General features: G+C 46.0%; 1 protein-coding gene across 1 annotated transcript in view; it reads left to right on the forward strand.

Moving 5' to 3' along the window:
* The window catches only part of CFAP100 (cilia and flagella associated protein 100), a gene marked incomplete at both ends in the record, with an annotated part of 41,965 nt that overhangs the window by 16,916 nt on the left and 6,028 nt on the right, over positions 1-19,021 (forward strand). The window contains 2 exons of the mRNA XM_080810956.1: positions 4,923-4,971; positions 5,057-5,208. Of these exons, the coding sequence (XP_080667082.1) occupies positions 4,923-4,971; positions 5,057-5,208 (201 nt within the window). The remainder of the gene's footprint in view (positions 1-4,922; positions 4,972-5,056; positions 5,209-19,021) is intronic.

Consider the following 19,021-nt stretch of genomic DNA (forward strand, 5'->3'; position numbering starts at 1 on the left):
AAAATCACAACCATGTAGAAAGGTATAAGCTGAGAAGTCTTAGCCTCCTGCCCCCAGCCCCAGGCCTGGCACACCTCCTTCCAGCCCCCTCTCCACATAGACTGTTGGGCCAAGAAGTCACAGAGGGCACTGCAGCGAGATTTGTTATCTACAGCATATCCTGCCAGCCGTTTAGTTTTTTAAGATGTATTTATTTATTTGACAGAGAAAGCACGTGTGCGTGAATGGGGCGGGGAGGGGGACAGAGGGAGAGGGAGAGAGAGAATCCTAAGCAGACACTGGGGACACTGAGCCTGAGACCATGACCTGAGCAGAAATCACAAGTCCGACACTCAACCCACGGAGCCACCCAGGCGTCCCTCTCCAGCCTTTTAATGTTAACAGTACATTGAACCATATGAATGCTGTTCAGTAGCTCAAATGAATACCGGCATTTCCTCCTGATTCAACGTAAATACAAGCAAAGGTGATTTTCTTACACCCGTCCTTCCTTTTACTGGAGAGCTGACCCCGTGCATCTTGCTGTCTGTCCATAAGTGGCACAGCCGGGGAGCAGCTGGAGGTAGTCCTTCTCAGATTCCCTCGACTGTCTAGCCCTGGCCTCTTGGCGCTACTGGAGCGATAGTCATATGTGATTATGGGGAGGGATGGCCTCAGATGGCTACCAGGTGCTCGCCTTTACAGGGCCAGGGGCCACTGCCAGGGTCTCACCTGTCCCATGCAATCTGGACCACCCCCTCGGGCCAGCCTGGTAAGACTGGAGAGCCAAGGCAGGTGGCTGGCAGGTGGAAACCCAGGGAAGAAGAGCTGCTGCTGCAGCATGAGTCTGAAGGCAGTAGGCTGGCAGAATCCCCTCTTCTTCATGGGAGGTCAGTCTTTGTCTCTTCGGGCCTTCGACTGATTGGACGAGGCCCACCCACATCACAAAGGGTCATCTATTTCACTCAAAGTCTACTGATTTGTTCATCTCATCTAACAAACATCTTCACAGAAGCATCTAGAATAATGTTGAACCTAGGCAAGTTGACACAAAATCCACTGTCTCAGGGCACAGAGGTGGGTCTGCTGGTCATGCATAGTCATTCCAGTGTCTGGCAGTTCTCTTAATCATCCTGGATGCTCTACCTGAAGGTCCTGCCTCCTCCTGGGATCAGGTTCCAACTCCAGTGACTCTTGCCCCTTAGCCTCTCCAGCACCGTCTCTGGGACCACCAGGCACCTCTTACACATCCTGGATTTCTTCCTGCAGTGCCTGACCCCCCGCCCCACATATGCCCACCAGTGTTCTCCAGCCATGACCAGTGACCACAAGACAGACCTCCTGCCCCAGCCCCCCTGCCCCTTCCCCAGCCAACCCCTGCCTCCTTCCCTGCTACTTGCCCCCTTGCTATTCCAGGCAGCACCCCCCAAGCCCCAGTGCCTCCTGGAGGGTACCCACATGACAGGTGAGAAAACTGGGCCACACGCAGCCAGGTGGAATTGGCACCCTCAGGCCCAGAGCCTACAGGAGCCGGGAAGCTTCCGCAAACCAGTGATGTGATCAGACTTAGGTCTTCTTTTATTCTTTTTCTCTCATACTTATGCTATGTCGACAGATCACAAAACGAACAAATCTTAAGTGAACAACTCTTGAGTTCTTACACATATATGTACTTGTGTAATCACACTCAGGTCCAGACATAGAATATTCCCGGAGCCCAGAACTCCCTCAGGCCCTCCTCAGTCAGACCCCACACCAGTACGTTCACACTCTTTTGTCTTTGTTGCCCTGGGACACTCTCCCTGTTCTGAAACTCGGTGCACCGAGAACAGCACCAGTGGGCTCTCGGGGCCGGCGTCCGTTCACTGAGCATCTGCGCAGTTGTGTGCGGCGGCAGGTTGTTCTTGGCTGTTGTTGCTTAGTGTCCCACCTCATGAAGAAGCCCCACTCTTTGGGTCCTCTCTCTGACTGGTGGCCTTTTGCATTGTTCCCAATTCTTGGCTCTTCTCATTAAAACTGCTGCAAACATTCCTGTTCTTTTATGTATAAGCACCCTCTTTTGCATGAAAAAGATACATTTTGGCTGGAAAAAAAAAGATTTCTTTTTGGCTGGAAATAAGAGTGGGACTGCTGGGTCACAAGGTGAGTCGATGTTGAGCGTTAGCAGCTTCTGCCAAACAGACTCCTACCATGGCTGTCACATTTGCCGCTCTGGCCGGCACCCCCACGTCCCGCCCCACATCAGGTCAGATCCGGGATCACGCTATTGTAGGTTCCCGTCTGTCTAGGTATTCTGGCAGGGTTGTTCGAAAATCATGTCCTAATAGAGAATGTGACGGTGGGTAAGACCAGCACATCATGAGATGATGTCATTGAAAAGGTGGTTTTTACTCTGTTCTCATGAGGAGGGGGCACACCACACAGCCTGGGGCTACAGGGGGAGGCGACCAGCTGGGTCCGGAGGCAGAGGGAGTGCGGGAGGTGTGGGCAGGAGCCCTTCTTGTGGTTTCTGCTGGAAAGAGCAAGTGCGCAGGGTATGTGGATTTAGGATTGGTGGGCTTGGTTAATTTCAGGGCTCTGGGGCCAAGGGATGTCCTCAGTTATCTGGCCACCAGGGCAGGGGAATAGTGACCCCAGCTATGAGAGCTTGGTATTGGTTGGTTTGCCCCTGAAAAGCATATTCAAGGGTGTGTCCTTTACCCTTTCTAGGAATTGGCTAGCCCTGGGAGGGACAGTCTGTCCAGTCAGAAGTCAGCTCAGCCCCAGGGGTGAAAAGATCAGAATATGGAGAATAAAAGACAGGAGTCCTATGGGGGTGGGGGTAGTATCTCATTGCGGTCTTCATGACACTTTCATGATGACACATATGATGGCGACTCAGATAGCCTCCTTTTTGAGGTGTCTATTCAATTTTTGTACATTTTTATTGGATTATTGGTCTTCTGCTTCTGGTTTTCCATTAGTTCTTTATATATCTGGATGCCAGTCCTTCGTGTGAAAGTGTAGTATGACTGTATTTGCCCAGTCTGTGACTCGTCTTATTACTCTCTCAATGTTATTGTTTTGAGTCCAATTAGCCAATCTTTGCTTTTATGGTTGGTGAATGTTGTGTCCGATGTAAGAAATCTTTGCCAATCCCACTGAAATAGCCTCCTCTGTTTCCTTGGAAGCTTTCTAGTTGATCAGCTTAGGTAAGTGTTGTGGCACGAGGGTTGGAGAGAGTGGGTGGCCCAGGAGCCCAGGAGCCTCCCCGCCATTCTGCCGTGCAAGGTCTGTATCTTCTGCTCTTCCCTTAAGTGCGCCATCCTCTCTCCTTCCTTCTCTACAACAGCCTGCCAACCCTTCCCCAGCCTGCCAACCCTTCCCCATGGTTCTCTCCCCCACTAGCTCCTGAGCTCTATGCCCCTGTGCGCATACCCTGCTCCCTTTGATGTTCTCCTCACTCGGCCTCCCACATCCCAAATGGATGTTTCTTGGGCTGCAGGGGGACCAGAGTGCTACCAGTTTCTGAGCTTACTTTCCTCTTTATGCATCATGGTTGTGCCTTGTGGAGAAGAGTAGCCACCAATGGTGGGCCAGGCACAAGCCTCAGGTTAACTTGGATCCCTGCAACCCTGGCCAGTGGGAACTGTCATTTCCAGTTCCTTGTTGAACAGAGGCTCTGCATGCCTCCCCTGCCGGCATTGCCCTCAGCTCAGAAGCCTCACCCTCAAGGCCCCATGCTGGGGCAATCCCTCAGAAGAGAGGTCTAGGATCACACTACCCGCGTCCCTCCATCTTTTAGCCATGTTACCGGGGCCACTGAGTACAGTTGGGCAGGTTGTGGGCTGCACAAGGCATTCAGTAGAGAGGGCAAGTGGGGGCTAAAGTCCAGCCCACCCCACAGACAATGCCCATCTGGAGAGCAGACTCTCAGGCACCTTATGGGTCAGCAGTGCCCTGCAGATGACCTTGGGCAGGTAGCCAGTTCTCTAAGCTGCATGTTCTTCATTTGCCAAATAGACATCAAGTGTTCAGTATGAGCCACAGGTCTGGTGAGTGCTTTGGTTGTTACTGTGGCCCTTCCTCCAAGGTTCCCCCTCTGGGATCCCACAGAGTCCTGCACTTACCACCTTTCCCTGTCACTTAGGTCAGAGCCTGGAGTCAGGCAGGCCTCAGCTTGGGTTCTTATGGGTGGGGCCCAGATGCCTCTGGCTATGAGCCTGCCCCACCTGCTTCTCAGCCCCCAGAACCAGCACATCCAGGGCAAGGGCCCAGGCTGAAGGAGGCCAGGAGGGGTGATGAAAGCAGTTTGGAATTCGGTTGAGGTTAGGTCCCCTCCAGCAGGGCCTCCCAGGTCCCCATGCTGAGTGCTCAAAGCTCATAGTTTTCCCCGCAACCCTGAGGATAGTCCCTGCCCCTGTGGGGTTCTCAGGGTCAGGCAGAAGTGGCTTCGAATATCACAGGATAGCTCTGAGTAGGACCATCAAGGAAAGTGCCAAGGGCAAATCTAGATAGGGGAGGTGGGCAGAAAAGGCCCTGAAGGTTGTTCTTAGAAAAAGAATGGTAAATGGGGCGAGGCAACTCTAGCAGTGGGAGCTATGTGTGCAAAGGTCCTGAGGTAGGGTCAACAACCAGAGAAACAGAAAGAGAGCTGGTAGGAACAGGGGCTGAGTAACTTAAGGGGTAACAGAGGGAGGTGAGGGGGCAGTAGGGGTCCTATAGGCTCCAGGAAGGAGGCTGAGTTCTATTCTAACTGAAATGACGTGAACTAATTGAATTTTGAAACCCTCCCCTGACTGCTGTGTGACAGGTATGGGGCCAAGAGGGAAACTAGTGCCCTCTCCAGGTCAGCTGGTGGGAGGAGAAGGGGAGGCTTCCCCATTGGGGGTAAAGTAAGACCACCACCAGACCTCTGCCCCCCAGGCTGGGCAGCAGTGCCCTGACCCCACATCTCTCTGCAGGTCAAGCTCTATCTCCACCCTGTGTGAGGATCCAGACAGCGACGGGGAGGTCAGTGGCCCCGCTCTGGGTGGGGCTGCAGAAGCTAGTCCCCCTGTGCTGCCCAGCCGGCCTGCACACGTGGCTCTGGTTGCAGGAGCTGGAGCTGTACTTCACAGATCCCCAGCAGCTCCTGGACATCTTCATGAAGCTGGAAGAGCAGAACCTCTCGCTCATCCAGAACACACAGGAGATGGAGGAGGCCCTGGATGATCTGAACATCACCCTGAAAAACACCCAGATCCGCATGTAGGTCTCCTGCTGGGGCTGATTGGTGGGGGGAGGAGAGCTTTCTGTCACTGGCTGTCATCCTGGGACCCCCATAGCCAGTGGGAGCTGAGCTGGCAGCCGCCCGTCCGCCCATCCAGGGCTCTGGCCCTGCGCTAGCTTCCACTTTCTGGAAAGCTCCACTGGAAGCCTGACTCTAGGATGAGGTCATGCCCTGTTGGGCAGGGGAGCTGGGAGGGTGGAGGGTGGGAAGAGGTCAGGTAGGTGGAGACACTTGGGGCTTGTCCCATCTCCACTAAGAGCAGCCTGCAGCCAGCAGGAGGCACCAAGGAGTTCCCACCCAGGGGCATTCTGCTGACACCAGGCCCAGCAGGGCTGGACATATCAGGCTGGGGCACTAGGTGAGGCTGATCAGGAGCAAGGAATCATCTCTCCACACCCAAATATGGGGTGAGCTCCTGTTCTGGGTCAGGCCCAGGTCAAGGTTCTCTAAGGATAAGCAAGGCCTGCCTCATGGAGCTGGCATTTGATGGAAACAGACAGACAGCCCACAGATGTGACTTGTAGATACGACATGTGCCAGAGGAAAATAGACAGTGATATGAGAAGGAGACTGAAGTAGAGGGAGAGGGCAGGGTTCCAGGGGAAAGCATCATTTGACCCGGGCACTTCCTGAGCATGGGAAGCGGCACAGACATCTGGTGTAAGAGGGTTCCAGGCAGAGGCAGAGCAGGGGCAAACACTTAAGGTGGAATCCAGCCCAAGGCTTTGATGCCCCCCAGGAAGGCATGTTCTTGAGTACCCATGTCTTGTTGGCTCACGTCCTGCCGTGGAGAGTCTCCTGCCCAGAGTCTCCTGCAGGTGATGCAAAACCACCAGCACGTTCAAGCAAGACTGTATTTCCTAGAAAGCTGGGAGTCACCCTGAAAAACACCCGGATCCACATGTAGGTCTCCTGCCAGGGCTGACCGGGTGGGGAGAGGGGAGGGTTCCATCACTGATGTTTTTCAGGGTGACCCCCTTCCATCTCAGAGAGAGAGAGAGAGAGATGAGCTGGGGAGATGCAGGCAGCCTCCTAGGTTCCAGGAACCTGGCAACAGAACACACACACATACAGAGCAGAATCCTGGAGATGAGCTCCAGTTGCTGGTCTTTAGCCAGCTGAGCTGTCCCTGAGCACCAGTACTTTATTATTTCCAGGAGAGTCATGGCCTGTATTAACTGTCATAAACTCATCTGCCCTATCTGGGCAAGAAGAGAAAAGAAGGTATATGTACACTTTTCTAAATAGGCCTGTATCTATTGAGGAAATCAAGCCAATTTTTTTTTATTATGTTATGTTGGTCACCATACAGTATGTCATTGGTTTTTGATGTAGTGTTCCATGATTCATTGTTTGCATATAACACCCAGTGCTCCATGCAATACGTGCCCTCCTTAATACCCATCACTGAGCTAACCCATCTCCCCACCCCTCTCCCCCCGAGCCAATAATTAATAACCTTCAAAACAGAAAGCACCAGACCCGGATGGGTTTACTGGCAAATTCTACCAAATATTTAAGGAAGAAATTTTGCCAATTCCCTACAATCTCTTCCAAAAGATAGAAACAGAGGGAATACTTTCCAACTCATTCTGTAAGACCAGCATTAACCTAATTCCAAAACCAGGCAAAGACATCACAAGAAAAGGAAATGACAGACCAGTATTTCTCATGCACACAGATGTAAAAATCCTCAACAAAACATTAGCAAATTGAATGGAACAATGTATAAACAGAATTGTACATCATGATCAAGTGGGATTTTTCCAGGGTATGCAAGGCTCTTTCAATGTTTGAAAATCAATTAATGTAATCCATCATATCAACAAGCTGAAGAAGAAAAATCACATGATTATATCAATAGATGCAGAAAAAGCATTTGATAAACTCTAACACCCATTCATAATAAAAGTTCTCAGTTAACTAGGAGTAGAGAGCTTCCTGAACTTGATAAAGAACATCTACAAAAGCTTACAGCTAATATCATACTTAAAGTTTTCCCACTAAGATCAAGAACAAAAGCAAGGATGTCTTCCTCTCTTGTTTTCTTTCAGTTAGCGAAAACAGGTACTAATGAAGATGTTTCCTAAAAGGGAAGTGGCATAATACAAAGTTTAGAAAAGCAGGAATACCTGTCTACAGATGGGGAAGAAAGAAACAAAACTTTCTGGCAGATGACATGTAGAGAATCTCAAAGAATCAACCAAAAACTCCTGGACTAGTAAACCATTATGGCAAAGTCACAGAATACTGAGTTACTAGACAAAACTCATTTCCTATGTACCAGCAATGAACAAGTGGAATTTGAAGTTGAAAACATAATACCATTTTCATTAGCACCCTCAAAAAAGAAATGCTTACATATAAAACTAACAAGGGGTACCTGGGTGGCTCAGTCGGTTAGGCATCCACCTCAACTCAGCTCAGGTCATGATCTCAGGATCATGAGCTCGAGCCCCGATTTGGGCTCCCCTCCAAGCATGGAGCCTGCTTAAGATTCTCTTTCCCTCTCCCTCTGCCCCTCCTTGCCCTGCCCCACTTGCCCAATCTCTCTCTCTAAAAAATAAAATAAAATAAAAAATAAAACTAACAAAATATGTACAAGATTTATATTAGGAAAAATGCAAAATTCTGATGATGGATCAAAGAATTACAAAGAGCTAGTTCATGTTTATAGGTAAGGAAATTCAGTATTTTCAAGATATCAGTTCATCCCAACTTGATCTATAGATTTAACACAATCCCAATGAAAATCCCAACTAGTTATCTTGTGGATACTGACAAACTGATTCTTTTTTTTTTTATTTTATTTATTTATTTGACAGACAGAGATCACAAGTAGGCAGAGAGGCAGGCAGAGAGAGAGAGAGGGAAGCAGGCTCCCCGCTGAGCAGAGAGCCGGATGTGGGGCTGGATCCCAGGACCCTGAGATCATGACCTGGGCCGAAGGCAGAGGCTTTAACCCACTGAGCCACCCAGGTGCCCCTGACAAACTGATTCTAAAGTTTATACAGAGAGGGGCGCCTGGGTGGCTCAGTGAGTTAAAGCCTTTGCTCTCAGCTCAGGTCATGATCCCCGGGTCCTGGGATCGAGCCCCGCATCAGGCTCTCTACTTGGCAAGGAGCCTGCTTTCCTTCCTCTCTCTCTGCCTCTCTGCTTACTTGTGATCTCTGTCAAATAAATTAATAAAGTTTAAAAAAAAAAAAAGTTTAAAGTTTATACAGAGAGACAAAAGACCCAGAATAGCCAACACATTATTAAAGGAAAAGAACAAAGTTGGAGGACAGACACTACACAACTTCAAGACTTACTATAAGCTACAGTAATCAAGCCCTGTGTTACTGGCAAATAAATCAGTGGAACAGAATAGAAAGCTCAGAAGCAGACTCACATAAATATAGTCAACTAATCTCTGACAAAGGGGCAAAGTCTATACAATGGAGCAAAGATAGACTTTTCCAAAAAAATGGTGCTGGGACAACTGGACAACCACACACAAAATAATGAATTTAGACACAGACTTTACATCTTTCATAAAAAACTAGCTCAAAATGGATCATCGACCTAAGAGTAAAATGCAAAACCATAAAATTCCTGGAAGATAACATAGGAGCAAATCTAGGTGACCTTGGGTCTGGTGATGTTTAGATACAATCCCAAAGTGATAATCCACGAAGAATTGGTAAACTAGATTCTATGAATCTTAACAATTCTGCTCTATGAAAGATAAGAGATGAGAAGACAAGTCACAGGCTGGGAGAAAATATCTGTGAAATACATATCTGATAAAGAACTGTTTTCGAAAATATACAAAGAAGTCTTAAAATTTAACAATAAAAAATGAATAATATGATTAAAAATGGGCCAAAGACCTGAGCAGACACTTCATCAAAGAATAGATACAGATGGCAAATAAACATATGAAAAGATATTCAACATCAAATGTCATTAAGAAATTGCAACTTAAACCAGTAAGATACTACTATCTACACCTATTACAATGGCCCAAATCCAAAGACTAACAGCACCGAATGCTGGTGAGGGTGCAGAACAACAGCGACTCTCACCCATGGCTGCAGGGAACGCAGAACGGGACAGCCGCTTTGGAAGACAGTTTCTTACAAAGCTAAACATACTCTCACCATATGATCCAGCAAGCACACTCCATGGTATTTACCCAAAGGAGTCAAAAACGTAGGTCCACACAAAACCTGTACCTAGATGTTTATGGCAGCTTTGTTCAAAATTGCCAAAACTTGGAAGCAACTGAGATGTCCTTCGGTAGGTGAATGGATAAACAAACTTGGCACATTCCAACGAGGGTGTATCATTCAGTGCTTTAAAAAAAAAAAAAAAAAAAGGAGTTATTGAGCCTTAGAAAGACAGGGAGGAACCTTAACAGCATATTACTAAGCGAAAGAAGGCTTCTGGGAAAGGCTACAACTGTATGTTTCCAGCTGTAGGACATCCTAGAAAAGGAAAACTATGGAGATGGTGATTGCCAGGGCTTGGGGGGAAGGAAGGATAAGTAAGTGCAGCACAGAAGATTTTTAGGGCAAGGAAATGACTCTGTATGATACCCCTAATGATGGATACATGTCATTATACATTTCTCCAAACCCATGGAATGCACAACGCTGAGTGGACCTTCATGCAGACTATTGGCTTTGGGTGATAATGATGTGTCAGTGTATGTTCATTGATTGTAACAAATGTATGTCGATGGTGAGGGAAGGCAGGTGGGAGGAGAGAATATTTAGGAAAGCTCTGTACATTCTGCCCAATTTTGCCATGAACCTAAAACTGCTTTTAAAGTTGAAGTCTCTATTAAAAAACTTATACAACAACGAATGAGACATCTGTTCCAACATTGGAAGGAAGAGTAACTGTATTAGAGACAACATACCAAAAAAAAAAAAATTCCCAGGATTCTTCACGGCAAAATTATTCATAATAGGCAAGAACTAGAAATAGCCCACATGCTGGTGGCGCCCGGGTGGCTCAGCTGTTTAAGTGTCTGACTGTCGATTTCAGCTCAGGTCATGTTCTCAGGGTTGAGATGAAGCCCCACATCAGGCTCTGTGCTCCTCTATGGATTCTGCTTAAGATTCTCTCTCTCCCTCTCTCTCTCTCTCTCTGCCCCTCTCCCTGTCATGCTTTTTTGCTTGCTTACTCTTTCTAAAATAAATAAAATTTAAAAAAGAAAAGAAAACGAACAGCCTGCGTGCCCACAGCAGGGGAGCAGACAAGCTGTGTGCGTGCTGTAACAAATGACTGCACACAGAGTGCCTTACAACAGATGTGTCCCTTATAGTCCTCGAGACCAGAATTCCAAAATGGGTCTCCCCCGCTAGAATCAAAGCACCAGCAAGGCTTTGTTCGTCTCTGGAGGCTGAAAGGGAGCTCTTTTTGTTTCCTCTTCCAGTTTCCAGAGGCCACCATAACTCCTTAAATTTTCAAACCGGCAATGCCGGCTGAGTCTTTCCCACACCCCTCACTCTTGACTCTCTTTCCTGCCTTGCTCCTCCATTCATAGGGATGCGTAGGATGACACTGGGCCCGACCAGACAACCCAGGTTCATTTCCCCATCTCCAGGTCAGCTGGTTGGCGACCTTTATTGCATCTGCCGCCTTTGTTCTCCCTTGCCAAGTAGTATAATATATCCACAGGGTCCTGGGATTAGGGCGTGGACATGTAAAGGGGCCATTACACACTATAGAAATCTACTCAGCAATAAAAAAGGAACAAGCTGTTAACACAGACAACAATGCGGACAAACCTCACACACACTGTGTGGAAAGAAGCCAGGCACCAAAGACGACTGACTGTATTATTCATGTGAAGTGCTAGAACCAGCTGTATTGGTTATCGGTTGCTGCATAACAAATCTTCCCAAAACTTGGTGGCTTAATATAACACACATTTATTTCACCCTTTCTGCGGATCAGGAATCTGGGCTCAGCTGGGCCAGCTCCTCTGCTCCCGAGCCTCTCATGGATTGCTGTCCAGGTGGCAGCTGGGCTGCGGTCATCCCAAGACCGACTTGGGGAAGGAGCCACACTCCAGCTCATTCACGTGGCTGCTGGCAGGACCTGATTCCTTGCTGGCTGTAGGCCAGAGGCTACCCTCAGTTTCTTGCCACATGGGCTCTCCGATACAGCAGCTTGCTGCTTCAAAATGTGCAAGCCAAAAAGCCAACGGAGTGAGTCTGCTAGCAAGATGGAAGTCATGGTCTTATGTAACCTAATCACAGAAGCGACATCCCGTTCCACATGGGTTAGAAGCAAGCCGCTGGGCTCAGCCTACACTCCAGGGTGTGAATACTTTTGCGGAGGCAGGTGTCACTAGGGTCATCTTAGAGGTTTGCTCATAAGGGAAAAAACAAATGGAGACATCAGCCCATTGGGTGCCTGTGGCTGGGGAAGGTGGGGGGAGTTGATACAAAAGGGCATGAAGAAATATTGGGGTGATGAAAATGATCAGTGTCCTGATGATGTTAGTCCTTACACCAGTGTATAAGTTTGTCAAATCTCATCAAATGCCACACAGAACGGGTGCATGTTGTGATATGTAAATTAAATCTCAATAACAGTTTATTGAAGGCCCTTGCCTCTCATTGACTGTGTGCATAAGGGCTGTAGGGCGAGCCATGTCCTCCCTCCCTGGCCAAGAGAACAGCATCATTCATTCTTGGCCAGAGAGGACTGGGGTGAGGTGGGTGAGACACCCAGGGCACAATATTTAGAGAGGTGCATGTGTGACCCCAAGGGTGAGCACTTCCTTGAATTTTCTGCACTGGGTCCTAGCCCCATTTTCTGCCTGCCTTGCTGTGATCTGTTTGAGATGCTCACTCCACAGTCCCTCCAGTGAGGGCCAAGGGGAGCCAGCCTAGGAAGATGGACTGCTGGATACAGAAGGGAGCACAAGGACCTCAGGACAGCCTGCAGTAAGCCGCAGAGCCTGAACACCAGCATCAGCTCAGCACTTCCAGCAGCCAGAGAGGTGATGGGACCCAGGAGAAGAATGAGCAGAGCTGCTCAAGCGAGATGAAGCCCAACCCAACCCCTCCCAGATTCTGCCACATTGACCAAAAGAACAGAAAAGAGAAATTAAGCCTGAATCCCTTCCTGGAAACCATGCAAAACTTCCTCCGGGAAAACCCGGCCCAGCCAGTTAGTTGGAAAAGGAGCAGGAAGCAACTCAGACTCCCGGTCCCTGCAGTGAGCCAGGGGTGGAGATGAGGATTGGTCTCGCAGCAGCCAGAGCCCAGAGAGCAAGGCAAGCCACACGGAAGGCACCACGAGCTCCAGAAAGCACATTCCAATGCTGACCTCAGGCTAAGGTGAGACCTTGTGTGGGCTGCATCTTGGTAGCCATGCTAGACACCTGCAACCATGGCTGCCCCTCAGACATGAGTTCCCACGGCTCAGAGGAAATCCAGCCTGCACCTCCGCCTCCAGCCCAGGCTCCATCTGGACGCACGATCAAAATGGCGCAAGTCCTCCGAAGTCCCTGGTATTGAACTTGCACCCATGCGCAGCTCAAAGGACACACAAACAGGAAAATGTCACCAGAAACATGAGAAAAAAACATTCATTAAGGGATGTGTGTGAGAAATCCAAGTAAATGTAGATCCTGAAGAATCGGAACAGACATCTTAATTCCTCCCAAGAAGCTACACCCCTGCCGCTAGAGAGACAGACCTGGGAGCAGACAAGCCCACAGGAGGTCAAGACCACAATGAGGACTGGATGCAGCCCGCCATCGAGTGGGCAAGGAGAACCTTGTTAAGCTGGGGACAGCTCCCAGAACTCTGAGGGAAAGGACAAGGAGATGAAGCGATAGGACCCCAGGGGGCCACGTGCGGGGCACACGTGGAAGGAATTCCAGGACATGGCTGCACACGGAATGGAGGAGCAAAAGCCCAGTGTAGTGACGGGTGAAAATTTCCCTGTGCTGAAGCAAAGAGCAGGCCCACATGCAGGGAGACGGGCTCACACTACACACCTCCCGCAGGGTTTAAGAGTGAGCAGAACAAGCCACAGTGCCAAAGCAGCCAATAAAAATGAACAAAAAGCCAGGCACTCCGTGGGTGCCTGGGTGGCTAGGTCAGGTAAGTGTCCAACTCTTGATTTGGGGTCAGGTCATGATCTCAGAGTTATGAGATTGAGCCCCAAGTCTGAGCATGGAGTCTGCTTAAGATATTCTCTCTCTCACTCTCTCTCTCGTTCCTCCTCTGCCCCACCCCATCTCAAGAAAAAAAAAAAAAAAGGCCAGGTACCCCTATAGGAACCGGAACTAAGTATGTGTCACCTGTTTCCTCCAGGATCCTAAATGCTGGGCAGGGTCTAGCAGAGCACTGCTCTTGAGTTTGTGGAGGCAAAGGGGGGTCTCTATTTCTTTTCCTTTTTCAATGTGATAACATCCACATAACACAAAATTTACCATCTTAACCACTTGTACGTGTCTGGTTCAGTGGTATGAAGTACCTTTACATTGTGCAGCCGACCCCACTGTCCAACTCTCTGCTCTTTTCATCTTGTAGAACTGAAGCTCTATCCCTGTTACTAATACCTCTCCATTCTCCTCCCCTCAGTCCCTGGCAACGCCATTGTGCTTTCTGTCATAAGGTGTTGACTACTCTGAGTACCTCCTAGAAGTGGGATCATACAATATTTGACTTTTCGTAACTGGCTTGTTTCACCTAATGCCTTCAAGTTTCATTCATGGGGTAGCATGTGTCAGAGTTTCCTTCCTTTTTAAGGTTAGACAATATTCATTTTATGTCTAGACGTTCTGTTTCTCCATTCATCCATCATGCACACTTGGGTGGCTTCCACATTTTAGCAACTGTGAATAATGCTGCTGTGAACATGGGTGTGAAAATGCTTCTGCAAGACTCTGTTTTCAATTCCTCTGGGTATATTCCCAAAAGCACAATTGCCGGGGCATACGGTATTTCTGTTTTTAACTTTGGGATGCTACTGCAAATGGAATTGTTTGGATGCTATTGTAAATGGGACGGTTTTTGTTTTCCTTTTCAGAGTGTTCATTATTTGTGTATAGAACTGCATTTCATTGACTTTGTTGACTTTGTTTCCTGCTACTTTGCTGAATTCATTTAATTCTAACAGCTTTGTTGTGGAGTCTTTAGGGTTTTCTTCACAGAACATGATGTCATCTGCAAAGAGCTCATTTTACTTCTTCTTTTCCAACTTGAATGATTTTCTTTCTTTTTCTTGCTTCATCACTCTGGATGGAACTTCCAGTACTATGTTGAATAGAAGTGGTGAATGCAGGCATCCTTACCCTCTGATCTTAGAGGAAAATCCTCCAGTCTTTCACCACTCAGTATGATGTTTGCTGTGGGCTTTTCAGATACGGCTTTTATTATATGGAGGCTGTTTCTGTTTCCCTATTTTGCTGAGTGTTTTCTCATGTTTGTCAAATCCTTTCTCTGCACCAATTGAGATGATCGTGTGGTCTTTTTCCTTCATTATGTTAATGTAGTGTATTACCCTGATTGATAATACAGCCTTGCATTCCAGGAATGAGTCCCACTTGCTTCTTCTAATCCTTGTAATATAAGTATCATATAATCTCTCTAATATTTGACTGAATCCTGTACGCTAATAAGTGTGTGTCACCTGTTTCCTCCAGAATCCTAAATGCCGGCCAGGGTCTAGCAGAGCATTTGTTGATGTTTTTGCATGAATGTTCATAAGGGAGTTTGGTCTATATAGTTTCTATATAGTTTCTTTTCTTGTAAGTGTCTTTGACTGGCTTTGGAATCATTTGGAGAGCACTGGCTGCTCTCCTAAGATGAATTAGGAGATGTTGTCTCCTCTTCAATATTTTGGAAAAGTTTTAAAAGGACTGGTATTAGATTTTTTAAAAAGATTTTATTTATTTATTTGACAGACAGAGATCACAAGTAGGCAGAGGGGCAGGCAGAGAAAGAGAGGAGGAAGCAGGCTCCCTGCTGAGCAGAGAGCATGATGCAGGGCTCGATCCAAGGACCCTGGGATCATGACCTGAGCCAAAGGCAGAGGCTTTAACCCACAGAGCCACCCAGGCGCCCCAGTATTAGATTTTTGATTATTGATTCCATCTTCTTACTGGTTATAGGCCTATTCAGATTTTCTATTTCTACATGATTTAATCCTTTTTTTTTTTTTTAAGATTTTATCTATTTATTTGAGGGAAAGCAAGTGAGAGAGAGAGTGCACGAACTTGGGGGAAGGACGGTTGCAGGAGAGAGAAACACAGACTCTCCAGTGGGCAGGGAGCCTGATATGAGGCTTGATTCCAGGACCACGGAATCATGAAAAGGCAGAGACTTAACCGACTGAGCCACCCAGATACCCCTACATGATTAAGTCTTGGTAGATTTTGTGTTTCTAGAAATTTGTCAGTTTTATCCAAGTTGTCCAGTTTGGAGGCACACAGTTGATAGTGCTCTCTCCTAATCCTTCTTATTTCTGTAGGGTCAGTAGTGATGTTCCCACCTTCATTCTCATTTTAGTAATGTCAGTTATTTCCCTTAGTCCAACAAGCTAAAGGTTTGTCATTTTTATTGATCTTTTTGAAAAACTGATTGTTTTTCTATTCTCTATTTTGTTTTTCTCCTCTAATTTTTTACTAATCCTTTCCTTCCACTAGCTTCAGGTTGAATTTGTTCTTCTTTAACTAGAAATTTCTTAAGTTGTAAAGTTGGGTTGTTAGTTTGAGATCTCTTTTTTAAATATAAGTTTTGTCATCGTAAGTACTCCCTTTAGCACCATAAATTTTGCTGTGTGTCCCTTAAGTTTTGCTTTGTTGTGTTCTCAGGTTTTTTCATCTCTATTTTTTTCTAATTTCCCTTATGATTTCTTCTTTGGTCCATTGGTTGTTTTAAAATGTGTTTTTTAATTTCTAGAAATTTGTGAAATTTCTAGTTTTGCTTTTGTTAACAATTTCTAACTTCATCCAGTTGTTGACAGAGAAGTTTGTATAATATCTATCTTTTTAAAAATCTATTGAAACTTAGTTTTTGGCCCTAATATTTGGGACAGCCTGAAAAATGCCCCATTTGCCCTTGAGAGTACATGCTTCTGTTGTTGGGTAGAGTTTTCTGTGTCTGTCTGTTAAACCTAGTTGGTGTATTGCAATGCTTAAGTCTTCTTTTTCCTAATTCTCTGTCTGCTTGTTCATCCACTATTGCAAGGTGGGTATTAAAGTCTATTATTATAGAATTAGTTCTCCCTTCCATCTGTAAATTTTGGCTTCATATATTTTGGTAGTCTGTCATTCGGTGCATAAATGCTTATAATTGTTATATTTTCTTATTGCATTAGACATTTATTAATATATAAGGTCCTTCTTCGTCTCTGATAAATTTTTCTGTCTGATCCTAGTATTGCTACCCTTGCTCTCTCTTTTGCATGGAATATCTTTTCCCATCCTTTCATTTTCAACACTTCTGTGTCTTTGGGTCTCAAGTGAGGCTCTTGTAGACGGCATATAGTTGAATCATGTGTTATCCATTCTGCCAGTCTCAGTCTTTTGATTGGAGAATTTAGCCCACTTACATTTAAAGTAATTATGATCTGGTGGGATTTCTGTCATTGTACTTTTTGTCTACTATATGCCTTATAGTTTTTGCCCCTCATATCCTGCAATACTGTTTTCTTTGTGTTTAGCTGATTGTGGTGAAATATCTAAATTCCTTCCTCTTTCCTTTTTGTGTATATTCTATAGCTATTTTCTTTGTGGTTACCATGAGGATTATATTTAATATCCTAAGGTTGTTAACACTCAAATTTGAATCTATACCACCTTAATTTCTAACATACAGAAACCCTACTCCCTTACAGCTCCATCATCATCCCTTTGGTTGCGGATGTCACAACCTTATGCTTCCATACACTGTGTGCTCTAAAACATAAACTAAAGATTCTTTTAAATGTATTAGTCTCTTAAATCATGTAGAAAACAGTTACAAACTAGTATTGCTACCCTTGCTCTTTTCCTTCCCTTCTCCAGTTACAAACCAGTGTTACATTTCTACTAGCTTTTAAAATTGCCCACATTATACCTTTTATTGAGATTTTTAGTCTGTCATAGGGCTTTAATTGACTGTCTTGATTTCATTTCACTGTGCAGGACTCCCCTGAGCATTTCTGGCAGGGCAGGTCTCATGGGAATGAACTCCTTCATTTTTGTTCATTGGGGAATCTCTTAGCTTCTCCCTCACTTTTAAAAAACAGTTTTGCCAGATACAGAATCCTTGGCTAATGGGTCCCCCCCCCCCAAGCACTTCAACTATATCAGCCTTCTGACCACCAAAGTTTCTAATGAGTAATCTGCTGATAATCTTATTGAAGATCTTCTGTATAAAATGATTCGCTTCTCTTTTGCAGCTTTCAAAGTTTTCTGGCTTTGGCTTTTGGTTATCCTGTAATAGTTTGATTATAGTAATGTCTCAGTGTGGGGCTCTTTGATTTCCTTTTACTTGGAGTTCCTTGAGCTTCTTGGCTGCTTATATTCATGTCTCTCATCAATTTTAGAATTTTCATCTATTTTTCTTCAAATCTTCTCTCTGCCCCCTTTTCTCTTCCCTTTCTGGGACTCGTATGGTGCATATATTGGTCCTCATGATGGTATCCCACCAGTTTGTTAGGGTCTGTTTGCTTTTTTCAATCTTTTTCTTTCTGTTCCTCAGCCTTGATAGTTTCCATTGTCCTATCTTCAAGATCACTGATTCTTTCTTCTCCCTGCTCAGATAAGCCTTTAAATACCTCTAGTGAATTTTTCATTTCCCTACTCCATTGTGTATTGTTTTGTTTATAAGAATCTTGTGGGTTGGGACGCCTGGGTGGCTCAGTTGGTTAAGCTGCTGCCTTAGGCTCAGGTCATGATCCTAGGGTCCTGGGATCGAGTCCCACATCAGGCTCCTGGCTCAAGGGAGCCTGCTTCTCTCTCCGCCTCTACCTGCTTGTTCTCTCTCTCTCTCTCTCTCTCTCTCTCTCTGACAAATAAATAAATAAATAAAATATTAAAAAAAAAAAAAAGAATCTTGTGGGTTGTCTCTATGTTGAGACTCATCCTGCAGTGTAAATGTAGGTCTTTTCTGAGACTTTCCCTGGGCATGCAGGGAATTTTTCCCATATATGCTGTTGTTTTTGCATGTCTTCAGTCTTTAAGATCTGGCTTTCCAAGGGGGAAAAAGCAAAAAATGAAGAGAGGAAAAAACATTGGCCCTTTAAATCCTCTGAAAGTCAAGTGGGGGATTACGGGGTTGCTTGAAACAAGGGCTGCCTGCCTATTTGTCTGTACCTCTGTAGTCAGAAGCACCAATCAGGGATCAGGGCACAGATCCCCAACATTTGGAGGACAAGGTCCTTTTTTGCCCACCCTAGCTCCAACAGGCTGTGTGCTAGTTGCTCCAGAAAACCTGAACAGCTGCCTGCCACATGGCTGGGAGTGATGGCTGGGTAAGTGTTACTATGCTTAGAGCTGAAATGGATGGGAATTAACCACAATTACTGTCCAAGCCTTCCCCCGGAAGTTGCAAGCTTTCAGTAGACTCCAGAGTTCCAAGATGGCTATATCAGATAGGTTCTGCAATCATTGTCTGGTGGGGAGACAGATTTATGGTGCTCCTACTCTGCCATCTTTCTCTATTTCAAAATTTTAAATTTTTGTTCTTTTTCTTGCTATTTCTGCAGGAATATGGTAACTCTTTCTCTTTTGCTTGGTCTTTTGAATGAACTTTATTCCTATTTGGTGGTGTTTGCTTTTTTTTTTTT

The sequence above is a fragment of the Martes martes genome, assembly GCF_963455335.1.
Source record: "Martes martes genome assembly, chromosome: 1".
Taxonomy (NCBI): domain Eukaryota; kingdom Metazoa; phylum Chordata; class Mammalia; order Carnivora; family Mustelidae; genus Martes; species Martes martes.